Consider the following 16,388-nt stretch of genomic DNA (forward strand, 5'->3'; position numbering starts at 1 on the left):
AGAATCATTGATAGCGAGTTAAAACGAAATCGTCCTAAGTTTACTGTACAGCCTTCCTAAATCATCGCGTATATGGAATCGCCAATAATAATCTTCATGATGAATTTCAATCTCAACTAAAGTATCGTAGCCTCAAACATATATATGCTATATATAAATGTATATCATAAATGTATGGGGATACGTTTTGCGGGATATTTTTTGATTTTATTGATGTTTCTGTTGTTTACAAACGCCGCCTGGCACCATTTTGAACCGTTAACATAATAGTATTCGCAAATGAGCACTTCCGCTAGATCCACACTTCGTCAAAATGCATGATAATCAGTTAAATCTGTGTTAATTGGTCACCTACGGGGGATCGTGATTTTGGCTGCTTATGAACAACGTTCGAGTAAAGGCCATAATAGATTTTTTTTTATAACATTTATCAACAAGCTTAAACTGAGCAAACTCGTTTGAATTATTTATCATAGCATGCCGATGAATATCTTGAAAATCTGAATTTGTCAGTTCAAGCATAATAATAAATAATATTGCTCTGTTTTACTTAAAATATCAGATATACTGGTTAATCATTTACTGTATATATTGTTTACAATTTAACACTACATGATTATGTCCGAGTATCACAACAATACGCCTACTGTCAACATAATTTTATGTTTCCCACATTGTATTTCAATTTCAGAATATGTTTGAATGTTACATACCCTCATTAATATTTAAAGATGCATTTAAAAATAACCAGTGAGGCGTATGCACACAGGTGTAAAATGTATACGAATTGTCCACAAAATCGATGTCGATTCGGCTACGCTTGAGCGTATGTACAATAGTTGTTATATATGTACCGAAATGACTCGATTCAGCTGCGCTTCGTTTAATACTTGGTCATAGATGTGAAAGAGTATATGAGCCCCTCATCTCGATTTAGAACTGCACCACTGCGGCGTATCCAGATGGCTTTATTTATCTGCCACTTGAACAGATTGCTCTCTCTGTCCAATGCCTTGGATTTCTCCTAGTCAATCAAATGATTTTTTTCTGTGTGGCACGGCCTGGGATTGCCGATTTATTTATCTGAGACTACGACTGCTTCCTTTCTGATCTGGTGAATTTCCTTCCTTCTTGGGTTTCCGTATCTTTCCGGCGTTCACCAAGATGGACCTCTAATCGCCTTCCAGTGTCTTCCAGTCTGTGAAATGAACTGTCCTTAAAAAAACATTAATTGAACAGCAGTTTTGGCGGGAAAGATGATACGCTGTCAATGGTGTTGAAATCTACAGCTGAGCAATAAACAAATAGTTCTACTTGACATATATATAATATGTTGAATAGTCTGTAAAATATTTAATTTACAAAAATGCGGCTTACTGATAAACAACTGTTGTAGTTGTAGTGTTATATTTGCAGATTGTTAAACTTAAGGGGGACATGATCCTGTACTCCGGGGGAACCCATTTTAGATTGTTTTGTACTTCCTTGCTGCATCAACATCTTTGAAATGTCCCATTAATGATAATAACTAGGATCTGCCCCGTTTTTACTGGATTCCAAACATTCTAAAGATTCCTTTGTAAACAACATGTTATCGCTGATTCTCCAAACTTCTCATTACCATTCTAAAACATCAAGATGTATGTCGATTTGTGACACCGTCTACGCGATAAAACTTGGTAGATCTCATTTTCGTTTCAATGCAAAGTTCCAAATATTCAAATACTAAAATCTGATGAATGGAGGAGATTTATTCTTCCCAGTCGGATTAGATGGACAACGACTTCAATATGATAAAGAGTAATAATGCTTTGTATATTAGCCGTAATACTCGTTAAACAATGGGACTTGCCAGATATTAAAGAAAATATGTTCTTAAAATTTGACCATTTGTATTTGTAGATTATATAGATAATCAGCTGTCTTTCTTTAACCAATTACATGTACATGAACGTATCGATACATCTGAATTCGAGAAGCGTCATCTCAAGACCTATTAAAGGAGTTTTCTACAACGCTTGAGATACATGTATACAATGATTCGAACCTGCTACCTATTTAACCCTTACACCCCTATGTAACTTCAGTAAACTCTTCTATGCATTGATTTGGATGAGTCCATTATGGTCTGCAGTGGTGAAAGGGTTAAGGGACCTTACTGTTTACAATGACAATACTGTAAAACCAATGTGGCAGCAACCTGTAATTAAAAGACACATTGCAAATCGAAACCGTGGACAATTTCCATCAGCCTGCTGAAAAGTTGACAAATGCGTATTTTGGTAAACGTGGAATCATTCGGACGCCATGTTTCACTTTTGTCTTCAACACCGCGTTTGTATTTCATGAAGAAACAATATCCCAGAATTACACATAGTATCTTAGTTAGTTTCATTTACATACATATAATAAGGTTATTCCATTATATTTATCACAACTTCAATAAGTTCCGTTGTTACAAAGACCTGACACTGGTATCGTAAGGCATCACAAATACAAATGATAAATTATAACATATTTATTTTGCATATATATTATGAGCATACATGTATGAATATGCCATTATGTTCCTAAATCAATATTACTGAAATGTTAATTACTAAACGTTGGTTGGCATTTTTACAATAATCTAATATTGATAATAACACTCTTCTGGCTTTCTATACAATGACAAACACAGTGTCGGATTATCACATCCTCGATACTCCGAGGTTACGCTCACTTACGCTCTCTACAATCTGGAATATGTCATAGCAAAAGTAAAGGCATGTGGCTAGCTATGTGATTGGTCTGAGGTAAAAAAAAAAAAACACACTGACCAATCGCTAGGTCGATAGCTGTCCTTTAAAAATCAAAGAGGAGCAACATCCGACTTCAAAGTGGGTCAATGTCATTGCAAAACTTGCATTCAACAAAGAACTAGCCCAGCCTTCCTGTGTCATCCACAAGGTGGTACACACCGAGCCTCCAACTTTTGAATGACATATTCCAGGGGTGCAAAGAACGGCATTCTCGATACTCCAGGGGTTACGCTCTCTGCCCCTGGAATATGTCATAGCAAAATGAAGGTGAAAACAATCTGGCCAATCGCTTAGATGAACATATCTTTTGAAGGTCAACGAGGAGCGATACCCGACTTCAAAACCAGTCGATTTTATCGTTACGCTACCGCGGGCTTCTTTTGATGTACATCAAAAGATCAAACTCGCCTTCTTGTATCATCCGCAAGGTGGCGCACACTGAGCCTATGATTTTTTACGACATATCCCAAGGGCGCAGAGAACGTAAGTGAGCGTAACTCCTGGAGTATTGAGGATTAAAAAAGGTGAGTGAATGTGGAATTCGAGGATGCATCATCAGAACGCGGTGCATTGTGGTGAAGTCTGGTAAACATAACTTGGTAGTATGTTAAGTGTTTTCCTTTAACATCAACAATAACAAAATTTATAATTCAGAACTCATTTTGGTGGGAGTAGATAATACATGTGTTTTCATACAAAAATCAAAAAATCCACGTAATACGTAAAAGGCATCTGTTTAAATTATGTTTGCTATGCCCATGTTAACATTATGTTTGCTAGGCCCAAACTCAAAATTGCAAACCCAACACCAAAGGGCTGACAACATGCATAACTGCAATGTCTAAAACCTGATTACATTCACGACAACTCAATCCAAAATTTTAATCAATGAAACAAATTGCATCTACAGATATTAAAATCATCACCTCAAGACAGAAAAAAAAAAAAAAAAATGCAAATTTTCAAACACTTCTCAAAAATAACTGCAGGCAAATCACGAGATAATTAAGCTCTAAAATATTTGTACCTAGTTTCCTCCAAATAGTTTCGCTTGGTTAACTGTAGCGCAACTGGTCAAGGATATTTCCATTGACCAGGTAGCTTAATGGGTAAGAGAGCTAGGGTTCGAATCCTGCCTTGCCCCATTGCATGATACATCTTATTGCTTACAATCGTCTTCGTTGAAAGTTTTCATAAACATCCTGCAAAGTACTATTAGTTTTCCTTTCAGAGATTATTTTTCAAGTTATAGCCATGTAGAAAAAGAGAAGTTTCCAATGTATAGTTATATTTTTGGCAGTGGTACTGGGATACTGAAATCATGACACGTTTAGCCAATCAAGTTTTACACAACTGGACTCAAATGAACCAAAGCTCACACAATTTATTTAGAAAGTGTCGATGAACATGGCGTCATGACATTTCTCGAGTTACTTATTGATTCTCTAGTTTTTATAGGATACAATAAATAATGAAAGTTCCACTTATGAAAGACTAAGGTAAACCACTATGGATATAACTCATGGGTAGTTCATTATTAATACATATTAACATATACAAGTATATACATGATTATTCAATCTTAAACAAAATATTTCACATTATGAGTAAGGTCTTTAGCGGTTTTCATTTGCAAAATATATACATAATATATGATCTCGACATTAATATTTTCAATTTGCGTTTTTCATCTGGAAAAAATGCACATTATTTATAGTTTCGACATAAAAAGGTTTCGATTTACGTTTTCCATCAGAAAAATATTACATAAAATATGGTTTCTTCATAAGCATTTTTCAATTTGCGTTTTTCATTTGATTTTTTTTTACATAATATATGGATTCTACATAAACATTTTTCTATTTGGGTTTTTCATCTGAAATATATATTATGTACATAAAATATGGTTTCTACAAAAGCAATTTTTCAATTTGCGTTTAAGTATATCAAATCCACAGAATATGGCAGCAAACGTATAACGCTATAATGCTACAGCACTTGAATGCAAGACGATTGGTATCTGTAAACACATTAGGGAGTTCTATTAATCTCGTACAGTGAAGCCTCGATCACTCAGAGCTATCGCGACGACTGGAGTAACGGGTTAGATTTGTGAAGGAAATGCTTAAGCTGTGCACGAAAACACTGTCTTTATGGTTGGACAACCGGCAAGGTGACCCCTGGAATAACACTACCGTGTATCAGGTTTTTATAACTTTAGAACTTCTAAAGAAAAAACAGTCAATTCTCAGCCCACGTCGTCAGAATAATGGTCTCACTGTAGGCGTTTCTTTAAATTTATAATGCGTGATAATACTAAAAAGGACTTCTCGAACAGTCAAGGAAATAGTACATATTGTACAGAAAATGTACGATGTTCTTGTATGAAAATAGGCAACAAGAATATGAAACAACGTTAAGCGGAAGTCTTTATTTTAACGGTCGATAAAATATTCTCGTGGACGCTGTCTAAATTATATTAGTCCATATTTTGAGTATATTTAAGTACAACAGAGCATTCAGTCTTAATGTTTCGTAATCTTTAGACAAGTAGGCGAGGAGGTAGTTAAGAAAAGTTATAATGAGGAAAAGAGGAGACAACAGACATTAATGACAAACGACACGAACGATCAACGAGTACTGTTCAGGTACGCAATATAAACAACGTATGGTCGACCTTCCATGTTGGTTTTAGATAGTCATAAGTACAGACTATCGTTTTACGGACGATCCGAACGAGAATGTGTGCATCATATTCAAATCCTTTTGTTATTGTAAGTAAGTATCCCATATGCGCAGGCATTGAAGAGGAAACCGCGGCAGATTATGTTCATTTTTATTGAAGTCGTCATGGACAGGACGGCGTTTGTTGAAAGTTATGTGAAAATAATAACCATTTGGAAAAGAATGTACATGCCTTTAATAAAATAACAACAAATGGGCAAAAATGTCTGTATTTAAAGAAGAATTATTTCACTTTTTTCTGCAATGATATTGGATTGCCTTACATACCTCGTCATGGGGAAGGTTCGGACAGGCAATCTGGGGTAAGTTCGGTTCACGTTATAGTCAGAATAAGTATGACGTCATTAAGCATGCAATGTCATATTTTCTCGCCACTGTCACTTAAATAAGTAACAATTCGGTTTATAATTTTCCTCTATCCTCGCAAAAGTAACCATCTCACTTTTAGTATTTTTTAATGGCATTTTCTGTACCTTTTATCATGTAAATGTCCCGCTAAGTCGAATAAACTGCTAAGATCCACAAAATGGTAAAAATGTGCTCAATGCCAAAATATATCAGGGATGGTCGGACTTACCCCAAGCACGAACCTGTCCTTGTTTACCCTGAACATCTAGGTGGCACATCACCCATCTCGTCATCCAACAATAGTGGGTAGACAGATTTGCATATTCGTTGTTTATGAGAACAGAGGCGACTTCCGGAAGGAATTTCTGAATTACTGTTCATTATAAAATGTTCCCTATATATAATTGACATTCACAGAGACAAGCGACATTTCAACAAACCGAGATAAACACTATCTGTAGCATTATTTCAGGGCCCTGTTTATATAGGACTGACACAAATCACGCGTCCCAATATCCCAGCAGTTCTACGTTACCCGCCATCTTAACATGGCACTGCATGTTTATGGAGAAAGATCTCGCTCAGGGTTGGCTGTATTGCTTTCCAGTCATTACAGTCAATGAACCATGGAATATAATTTCATGACGATGAACAGTACACAAGTGCATCATGGGATATAACATTATATGAGATCGAACGAATGAACTATAGAAGACGAACATCGACGTGAAAAAGTCACCTCATAAAAAAACTATCCGGAGTCCAAACTCTACGTTGACTTAACCATATTCCGGGCCAGTTCAGATTTTAACAGGTAGTGTTTTTTACAGGGGTCCGTTTTTCACGTTACAGCGAATACAGGACAGAACATGCAGCCATATTTTATGTACAAAAGTTTGTTAACCAAGCTTGTTCAGATCAGATATACAGACATTGAAAAAGTTCAAATTTAAAAAATATGTTAATAGCAAACAGAATTCATATTGCATAGTGAAACGTGTGTGTAAAATTAAGAAAACCGTACATCGTGTATTAACAAGCATGATTCATCATTCGATGTCAGATATGAGTTTTGCATCCAAAACAAAGAAAGGTGTGTTCCTTTTGATTGTTATAGCACCAAAATAGCATAGATAATATAAACAATATATACATATACATATATAAAAAAATATTTGCATAACAAAACATAGTCATATTCAATATAAGTCAAAGTAAGTCTTAAGCTATAATGCGTAACGATAAATAACGTAACTGATCATCACATAGCTTAATGAAAAGCCAGTTGGATATGTGGCGATAGTATATCTGTACTGTAACTGTACTTAATCAGTACAGTGCAATTTCAAATGGAATAGTGTTAATATTGACGTTAGGGAGAGTGACCCTTGGAAAAAGGGAGATATATCACAGGAAGGTGCACCTTAAACGTATGCGCGATAATATGTTAAGGATGAGCTCACGTGTAATCATCGTTGAGGGAGGAATCGTAATGTTGAAGGGAAGATGATATGTGGCGTAGAACATTGCCAGCATCTATAATGGTCCAAGGATCCCCGGAGTGGTTATGATATTGAGGGAGTGGTTATGATGTTTAGGGAGTTGTTATGATGTTTAGGGAGTTGTTATGATGTTTAGGGAGTGATTTTAATGTTTTTGGAGGGAGGGGTTACGATGTCTGGGGAGTGGTTATGATATCGGAGGAGTGATTAGGATGTTGGTTGATGAATGGTTGTGAAGTGTTCGGAATAATATAATATTTGGGAATAGGTGATGATATTAGGGAAATTATTGTGATTTTGGTAGGGTGGTTTTGATGTTTGGTGAGTGGTTTTAGACATAAGGGAGTTTATTTTATATTGGGGTGTGGTTATAATATTCTGGAATTGAATGCGAAATTGGGGCGCGGTTATAAAATCGGGGAAGCGTTTGTGATATTGAGCGAGTGGTTGTGATATTGAGCTAGTGGTTATGATGTTGGTTGTGATATTGTGCGAGTGGTTATGATGTTGGTTGTGATATTGAGCGAGTGGTTGTGATATTGAGAGAGTGGTTATGATGTTGGTTGTGATAGCGAGTGGTTATGATGTTGGTTGTGATATTGAGCGAGTGGTTGTGATATTGGGGGAGTGGTTATGATGTTGGTTGTGATATTGAGCGAGTAGTTGTGATATTGAGCGAGTGGTTATGATGTTGGTTGTGATATTGAGCGAGTGGTTGTGATATTGGGGGAGTGGTTATGATGTTGGTTGTGATATTGAGCGAGTAGTTGTGATATTGAGCGAGTGGTTATGATGTTGGTTGTGATATTGAGCGAGTGGTTGTGATATTGGGGGAGTGGTTATGATGTTGGTTGTGATATTGAGCGAGTAGTTGTGATATTGAGCGAGTGGTTATGATGTTGGTTGTGATATTGAGCGAGTGGTTGTGATATTGGGGGAGGGGTAATGATGTTGGTTGTGATATTGAGCGAGTGGTTGTGATATTGGGGGAGTGGTTATGATGTTGGGAATTGATTGTGATTTTGGGGAAGTTGCAATGATGCTGGGGATTGGTTATGGTATTGGTGAAGTGGCAATGATATTTAGGGAGTGCCTATGATATGGGGGAGCGGATAAGATGTTGGTATAGTAGTTATGATGTTGTGAGAGTGGTTAGGATGTTCGGGAATGATTATGATATCAGGGATTGGGATGTGTGGGATGGTGGTTATGATGTTTCAGGAGTAATATAGTGTTTAGGGAGTGGTTGTGACATTGGGGGAGTGTTTGTGAAGATGGGGAATTCATTGGTAATGACATTGGGGAGTGTTTGAGGGAGTGGTCATGATGTTAAAGAAAGTAGTTATGATGTTGGTGAAGTAATCAAAATGTGGAAGTGGTCAAGATGTTTGTGGAAGTGGTCAAGATGTTTGTGGAAGTGGTCAAGATGTTTGCGGAAGTGGTCAAGATATTTGTGTAGGTAGTTATGATGCTGAAATGAGGAAAGGGTCGTATGATGCTATGGCCACACCGTAAGATGGATAACTGCTACATGATAATGGTCTCGTCAAACAAAAAAGTTGTTAAAATCACTGTTAACAACCGATGCAGAGTAAAAGATCACATATATATTCCAGCGTGATGTCATGTGGTTATCCAACTGAATTGAATATATCCTCACGTCAATGATACTGGTGATACAAACATGACAGACGTTTCAGAAACACAACTATATGTATCTTTGATCACTAATAGATGGGGTAATAATGGCATTTTCATTGACAACTTCTGAATATGGTGGTGGAAGTTCTGGGGGCGGGGTTTTAATGGCATCATCGTAAGACGGTGGGGATAAAGGAACGTCTGTGATTGGATGGTTTGGTTCCTCCATATTCTGATTGGACGCACTTGACTGCCGACCAATTCTTATCAAATTTTCTATGGTAGCTATCACTAATGTACGTCCTGAAAACAAAATAAAACCATTTGACAACTGTTTGAAGAATATAATAATTCGAAATATATCAGATAATCAGAACCTCTGAATCTTTAAAGTTATCGATTGGTTTATATTGCTCAAATCGATGAATTCAAACAAGAATGGGTTCCGAACCTTTTAGCGCCATTTTACGTTATGGGAACGTGACGTTCTAATTCCATTTTTCAATTTGTCCCTGTTATTGTTTGTTTTCATTTTCAAGAACCAAATAGCATTAATATTATGCAATGATAAGCAATGATTTGCAAAACAATACATACAAATCTAAAGAATAATTGTTTGTATGTAATAAAAGCAATACCACACGCGTTCATCAGACGTCGTTTCAGATTGCATTCCTTTATATGCGCGAATTCATGTATTTCATTTGGGCTAACACCCTCTGAAACACGCTTATAAGCGCAAAGCACTCCGCAGCCTTGGACGTCAGATAAATACATATGTGACATTGCCTATCAATCGAGGTATGTACTTACGGAGGTCTGACGGGACTCTCTGTGAGCTATGTCGATCGGAGAGGCGTCTTCCTGGCATTGTTGTAGATGGCTGTCGATTCTTCAACCGAGCCACTCTGCCCACACAACACACGATCAGGAGAAACAGGATGAAGATAGTGAGGGCATAGAAGAATACGCTGAACGGAGGCCTGAAGTGAGATCGAATCAGAATACAGAGATTATTACCACAGTGGTGATGATCTAAGGGGATCTTGGACATCAGAACACCTCAAATGAATTTCTGCATTTGTAGTATGTAGCATTTACCTGCGACGAATCTCGGGAAGGCAGGGCGTGAGTCACGGCGGAAACTCATCAGTTTTTGGTTTAAACTTTGTTTTATTCAAATTTTGTTTGACAATACATCGAAGTACATGTTTTATAGAACAGAAAAGGAAACAAAAACAAGTGTCGTGACACTTACGCAAATTTGTTACCTGATTAATAATCAACCTTTCAACACTAGCTACAAGAATGAAGTAATATGTACAACAGAATAATTACGGGAATAGGGGAGAGGGTTATGAATTGGTATGCAGTGGAAACCAGGAATGAATAACATATCAATATACATATGATCATCATATGGTAATATCATACTGCTCTATGCAACAGTAGATGAAAATGTCAGCAATCCTGTAAATGGACACTCGATTAACGTTAAAATGTATATACAAGTTACATAGAACAAATCACCACTAAATCAACTATTGACAAAATTATCATCAGTTTTTGAGTGTGCACCCTCCATACTCAGGGGTTACGCTCACTTTCGCTCTTTTCACTCCAAGAATATGTCATAAGTCTCAGGTGAAAAAACCCACCTTCCCAATCGCTAGGCCGATACCTGTCCTTGAAGATAACAGAGGAGCGACACCCGACTTCAAAGCCAGTCAATTTAACCGTTACGCGACTGACAGATTCCTTTGATAAAACTAGTGTTCTCGTCTCATCCACAGGGTTGTGCACACTTAGCCTTCAATTTTGCTATGACATATTCCAGGGGTGCAGTGAGTAAAGGAGAGCGTAACCCCTGGAGTATGAGGCTGTTGAGAGTGTTAAACCAAACACATTAGAACCCCAATTGCATCTTAGCTGCAAACTTCTACTCTACGTATTAGATACTGAATGTCCCCTGTTTACATTGTCCAGCGGTTTTAACATCCTTGTCAATAAATATTTAGTTTTTGCCATAACTGTATACAAGTTGTTTTATCTCATAAAGATAGGGATGAAGTCCTAGAAGAACAAAACTAACACCATAAATTAAGTAAGATTTTGGGCAATACATCCAAATTCTAGTATAATCTTTTTTGTTATTCCTAGTTTGTTCGTCCAGCAGTTTTGTCAAGTACCTCTTCAACGTATTTTGTTCTGTTTCTCTAGGACCAACTAAACTTGGATCACAAATAATTCACATTAATTCTATATAACTGCTTGTTTCAAATGCTGATTTTTTTTACATTGCCTTCATCAGTGCTAAGAATGTGTGTCAGAGTTTTAAAACAATTTATTTTACGTTTAGCTAAGTTGACTAGAATAGGATTATAAATGCTTCAATAGAAATGCATTTGAATATAATGGCTAAATTAAGAAATGATTAACATCTTTAAAACCTTCTTAATATCAGGTCAACATCCTCTCTAGATTTAAACTTTAAAATTGCAATATCTAAAAATAAAGTGAACAGATTTAGAGCTTAACATTTTAATTTAAAATATTTATTGTACGTTTAAAAATCAAATTTTAAATTTTAAATTTTTACTACATGTAATGCCTTGAAGCGCAGCTTTGTGTAAAATATAAATTCTAAACCAATTTTTTTTTTAAATAAATATATCTTTGGTAATACGTATCATTCCAAGCATCAGATGCTGTGTGGATCGTTGTGATAATGCAGATTAATTGCTGTCGATGGTCAAAGTGGGGACAGGGAGAGAAATATATTTCTATGGAATTCTTGGACATGACCTTTTCTTAACATTCTTATACAAATATAGCAAGGTTGAATTTAAAAAACAAGTATGCCGAGACATTTTTTTTAAAAATTACCGTTTTTAAATGCTTTTGAATTTTTCGATCCATTAAATATACCTTGCAGCTGAAAACAATACAAAACAAAACGAAAACAAACAAACAAACAAACAAAATAAGAAAAGTACATGTTACCAAATTGTATCGTTTTAACTCCGAACATGACTTACATAGAGGATGAACTGTCTTCGTTTTCCCCGCAGCACGGCATTGCCAAGGAAAGGTTACCACAGCAACCATAGTTACAGTACACGTGTAGCTCAGTTCCATCCTGCCTCTCGCAATAAGTCGACGAATAAGCGGAAGTTAAGGAACAAGTTACCAAACCTAGAAAGCAGTACATAATATATCTGTAATTCATCAACAAGTTACCAAAACTACAGAGTAGTACATAATATACATATGTAGTTCAATTAACAAGTTACCAAACCTACAGAGTAGTACACAATATACATATGTAGTTCAATTAACGAGTTACCAATCCTACAAAGTAGTACATAATATATCTGTAATTCATTAACAAGTTACCAAATCTACAGAGTAGTACATAATATATATATGTAGTACAATTAACGAGTTACCAAACCTATAATGTAGTAATATATCTGTTAATGAATTACAGATATATCATGTACTACATTGTAGGTTTGATAACTCGTTAATTGTACTATATACATATATAGTACAATTAACGAGTTATCAAACCTACAATGTAGTACGTAATATATATATGTAGTACAATTAACGAGATACCAAACCTACAATGTAGTACATAATATATCTGTAATTCATTAACAAGTTACCAAACCTATAAAGCAGTACATGATATATATATATATATGTATGTAGTACAATAAACAAGTTACCAAACCTACAGAGTAGTACACAATATATCTGTAGACAAGTTTTGTAACAAAGGCAAAACGTCTCGTATAGCTTGACATATGCAGTTTACAATTTCGTCACATTGTTGTACAGGTAAAGAACTTTTCGACACGTTAACACGCATTTTTGTGTAACATAAATAAGCCTTCTGGGTTATTTAAGTCACGCTAGAATTGAACGAGATATCTAATTAGTCTACGTCTACCGAATAATTGACCTCCTTATCATATTGAAGATTATGTCAGTATGTATGGTTGTGAGAGGGCATGGCAAAAAAGGATGTGTAGTCGTGTGTATGAAAATACTAATGACTTAGAGAGTGAAGTTTGGTTTTAAATGTGTCATGTGATTCTGAAGTTACCAGGCCAGGAGGCAATTTATTCCACTCTGGGATAGTTCTAGGAAAGAAAGAGAATTTACGATAGTTTGCTTTACAGTGGGGAATCTGATAGGAGTGATGATGGGAATGTCTGGATTGTCGTAACTGTGGTGTCAAGTTGAGATCTTTATTGATGGCAACTCTATTGTGTGATATTTTATACATCATAGTAAGACGGGCGTCATTACGTCTATCAGCGAGGCTGTCCCAGTGGTGTTATGCTAGCGGTTAGTGACAAATCTTGCAGCTCTACGATGCTTAGTTTGGTTTGGTTTGGTATTATTTTTAACGTCCTATCAACAGCTATGGTCATTTAAGGACGGCATACCCTGCGTGCAAGATGCATGTGTGTAGTGTATGCGTGTGTGTTTTGGGAGGCTGCGATATGTTCGTGCTCGTCTCCTTGTGATAGCGCGGAACTGATGCCGACTTTATAGTGCTACCTCACTGAAACATACTGCCGAAGACAACCAGCAGGACCGATCACATTATACTGACAACGGGCGAACCAGTCGTCCCACTCCTAAATTGCTGAGCGTTAATTAGCAGGAGTATAGAATTGCTGAGCGTTAATTAGCAGGAGTATAGACTATCATTTTTACAGACTCTGGTATGTCTCGGCCAGGGGACAGAACCCAAAGCCTTCCTCACAAGGGCGAACGCTCAACTAAAGGCCAAAAGTGAGGCATTGTTAAGGGAGACATTAGGAAGAAGAACGTTGTTTAGAAAGAAGAGAAACGATAAGATCCCGAATTTAGTCGCCTCTTACGATCATGCAATGGAGGCAGCAAGTACAATTCTCTACGATGCACCATACCAAGTTTGTTTATATCACCTTTTTGGTAAGGACCCCACACAGAACTAGCATATTCTAAAAACGGGCGCACTGGAGATTCATTTGTTTTCTTCTTTAATATTTTTTGAGTTTACTTTAAAGCTGCGCAGAATGAAGCGTAACGTTTTATTTGTTTTGTTTGTAATGTCGTAACTGTGGGAATCTCATTTCAGGTCGTGTAGGATTGTGGCACCTAAATATTTTGCTTTGTCACTGTGTGATAAGCAGTGACCATGTAGGTAGTAATTGTAATTAATGTGTTGTTTTTTTAAACTTTTGTTGATGGAGAGAACACAACATTTCCGGGGATGGAATTCCATTTCCACCCTTTTTCCCAATCTGTCAGTCTGTTAAGGTCGTCTTGTAAGGTATTAGATATTACACTGGAGGAGACTGATGTATACACAATAGTGTCGTCGGCAAACAGTCCAACTGAGGGTGTGAGACCGAGGGGCATCACCCCTGCAGGTTGGGGATCGAGAAAAGAACACACCTACTGTTACCCAGGCCACGGCATGTATCGTAAGAGGCGACTAATGTCTAAACCTCCTGCAGAATTGGGGATTTGCTTTTGTGCCCTCTACTTGGGAACACAAAAGCGACCAAAATAAATCTGCTGCACCCATCGCAACATTTGGGATCTTTATCTGTCTTTATTCTTCTATATTCCTTTTATTTCCTAGCGCCTTGTTTGGCAATACCTCGCTTCTACTGGCACAGTACCAGATTTGATAGAATGATTGAAAATTAAGCTCGAAATTGGTGACACTTCAAGGGCCATTTCCTTCAGTTTCGGTTTTATATCGTCTGTGCCTGCTGCTTTTGTTGGGTTAAGATATTGCAGCAGTTTGGTGACCTCTTCAATTTTGTCTAAAATCGGCAGAAGTTATTGGATCGGGTTTTGTGAAAACTGACTAGAATTGTTCATTTAAAATCTCTGCTTGCGTGAATAATTTCCTGTCTTTATAACATGCATGTGGGAAAAAAATCATTGAATGCTAGGTAACACAACACTTTTGTAGGGTGTTTCTATCTTGTAGATTTATAATATGGTCGAAATATAAATTTATTATAATAATTTCCTGTGTGTGCGGTAGGTGACTTCTGGAATATCCAAAATCACACCCATACAGTCCGAGGCCTAGGTCCTAACTGATGTTACAAATCATTATCTTGTCCCCAAGTACATTACACAATAAAAATAGAGTAAACAGTTTGAGTGACATCTGTCATTCCTAGTGATCGGCCATTCAGACCAAGATTTTAAACTGGCTTGGTAAGATAATTTAGCTGTCCTTTGTCCGGGAGACTGAATGCAGTGTCCGATCTGGTATGTCCAGTTGATCCTGTTACGTAATAAAATTAAGTTAAAAGGTAAATGGTATACGATGGGCATAGTTAATGCATAAGTTAATCTGACAACAATGGTTCAAACGAATACTGTATCTATCTGTGAAATATCAGCTTGTACTGATGGTGGGTCTTGCCACCTGATACTTGTATTTTTAATTGTATAATGACTCGTGGGTTTTTTTAAATACACCGGAGCGGGTGTGACTAACAAACACATTCTCGCTTCCTCTAACGGAGGCCAGGGAAAACACACGCTACGTTTGATCTCCCTTTTTAAATATTATGTACAGAATATACATACATTTATGTAAACTCTCCCACACAAACATTTTATACATATTCAGAGCATTCAGTGATACTTCCCCCAACACATACACACACGATTCGCGGTAGAGTACACACAATCATGAATTTGTGTTTTATGGCCAGCTTACAGACAGAAAGATACCTACTAACTGTACATGTGGATCCGTTTGGGAGCGGAGACTGACCATTACTTGCCAAGACCTGGTCAGATCCAGAGATATTTTATAATCGGCTACCTGTCGACCGCTATCACCGTATATGGGGTTCTAATTGGCGGGAAATGCTGTCCTGAGAGTAATACTAGGGTATCTATATAAGCGTATAAGCTAGCCCCATTAGATTCATTATGGAATTCTTAAATTTTCCCGAGCTGGTTAGGTTTTTAAATCTGACCGTTCACACCCTTACATTTTTGTAGGATAGTATCAAGATTGACTAATTATATATTAAATATGATGTATGCCACCATTTCATTCACTGTTGTTGTTTGTTTAGTTACTTGTTTATTATTCTGACATCATGATCAGATTCATATTATAGCTTATAGCCGGATATATACGGTACCGGTGATGACGAAATTTACCTGTGTAATTGCTTTATAGAGCAATGTGTGCATATGTACCCTCTATACACATCTAAGTACAATAAGATCCATGGCACAGGAGTATATATCATTAAGAAGTGTCATTGTGTTAATACTTCGATGCACGTTGAGGAGAGGGGGG

At 36.8% G+C, this 16,388-nt stretch overlaps 1 protein-coding gene across 1 annotated transcript in view; it reads right to left on the reverse strand.

The window, feature by feature from the left end:
* Positions 1–2,503: 2,503 nt before the first annotated feature.
* The window catches only part of LOC110464932, a 14,651-nt gene continuing 766 nt past the window's right edge, over positions 2,504–16,388 (reverse strand). Inside the window, exons 2-4 of the mRNA XM_021520411.1 lie at positions 12,076–12,232; positions 9,851–10,020; positions 2,504–9,340 (exon numbers count right to left, since the gene is read on the reverse strand). Of these exons, the coding sequence (XP_021376086.1) occupies positions 9,105–9,340; positions 9,851–10,020; positions 12,076–12,232 (563 nt within the window). The 3' untranslated portion in view covers positions 2,504–9,104. The remainder of the gene's footprint in view (positions 9,341–9,850; positions 10,021–12,075; positions 12,233–16,388) is intronic.

The sequence above is a fragment of the Mizuhopecten yessoensis genome, unplaced genomic scaffold (assembly GCF_002113885.1).
Source record: "Mizuhopecten yessoensis strain PY_sf001 unplaced genomic scaffold, ASM211388v2 scaffold11043, whole genome shotgun sequence".
Classification (NCBI taxonomy): domain Eukaryota; kingdom Metazoa; phylum Mollusca; class Bivalvia; order Pectinida; family Pectinidae; genus Mizuhopecten; species Mizuhopecten yessoensis.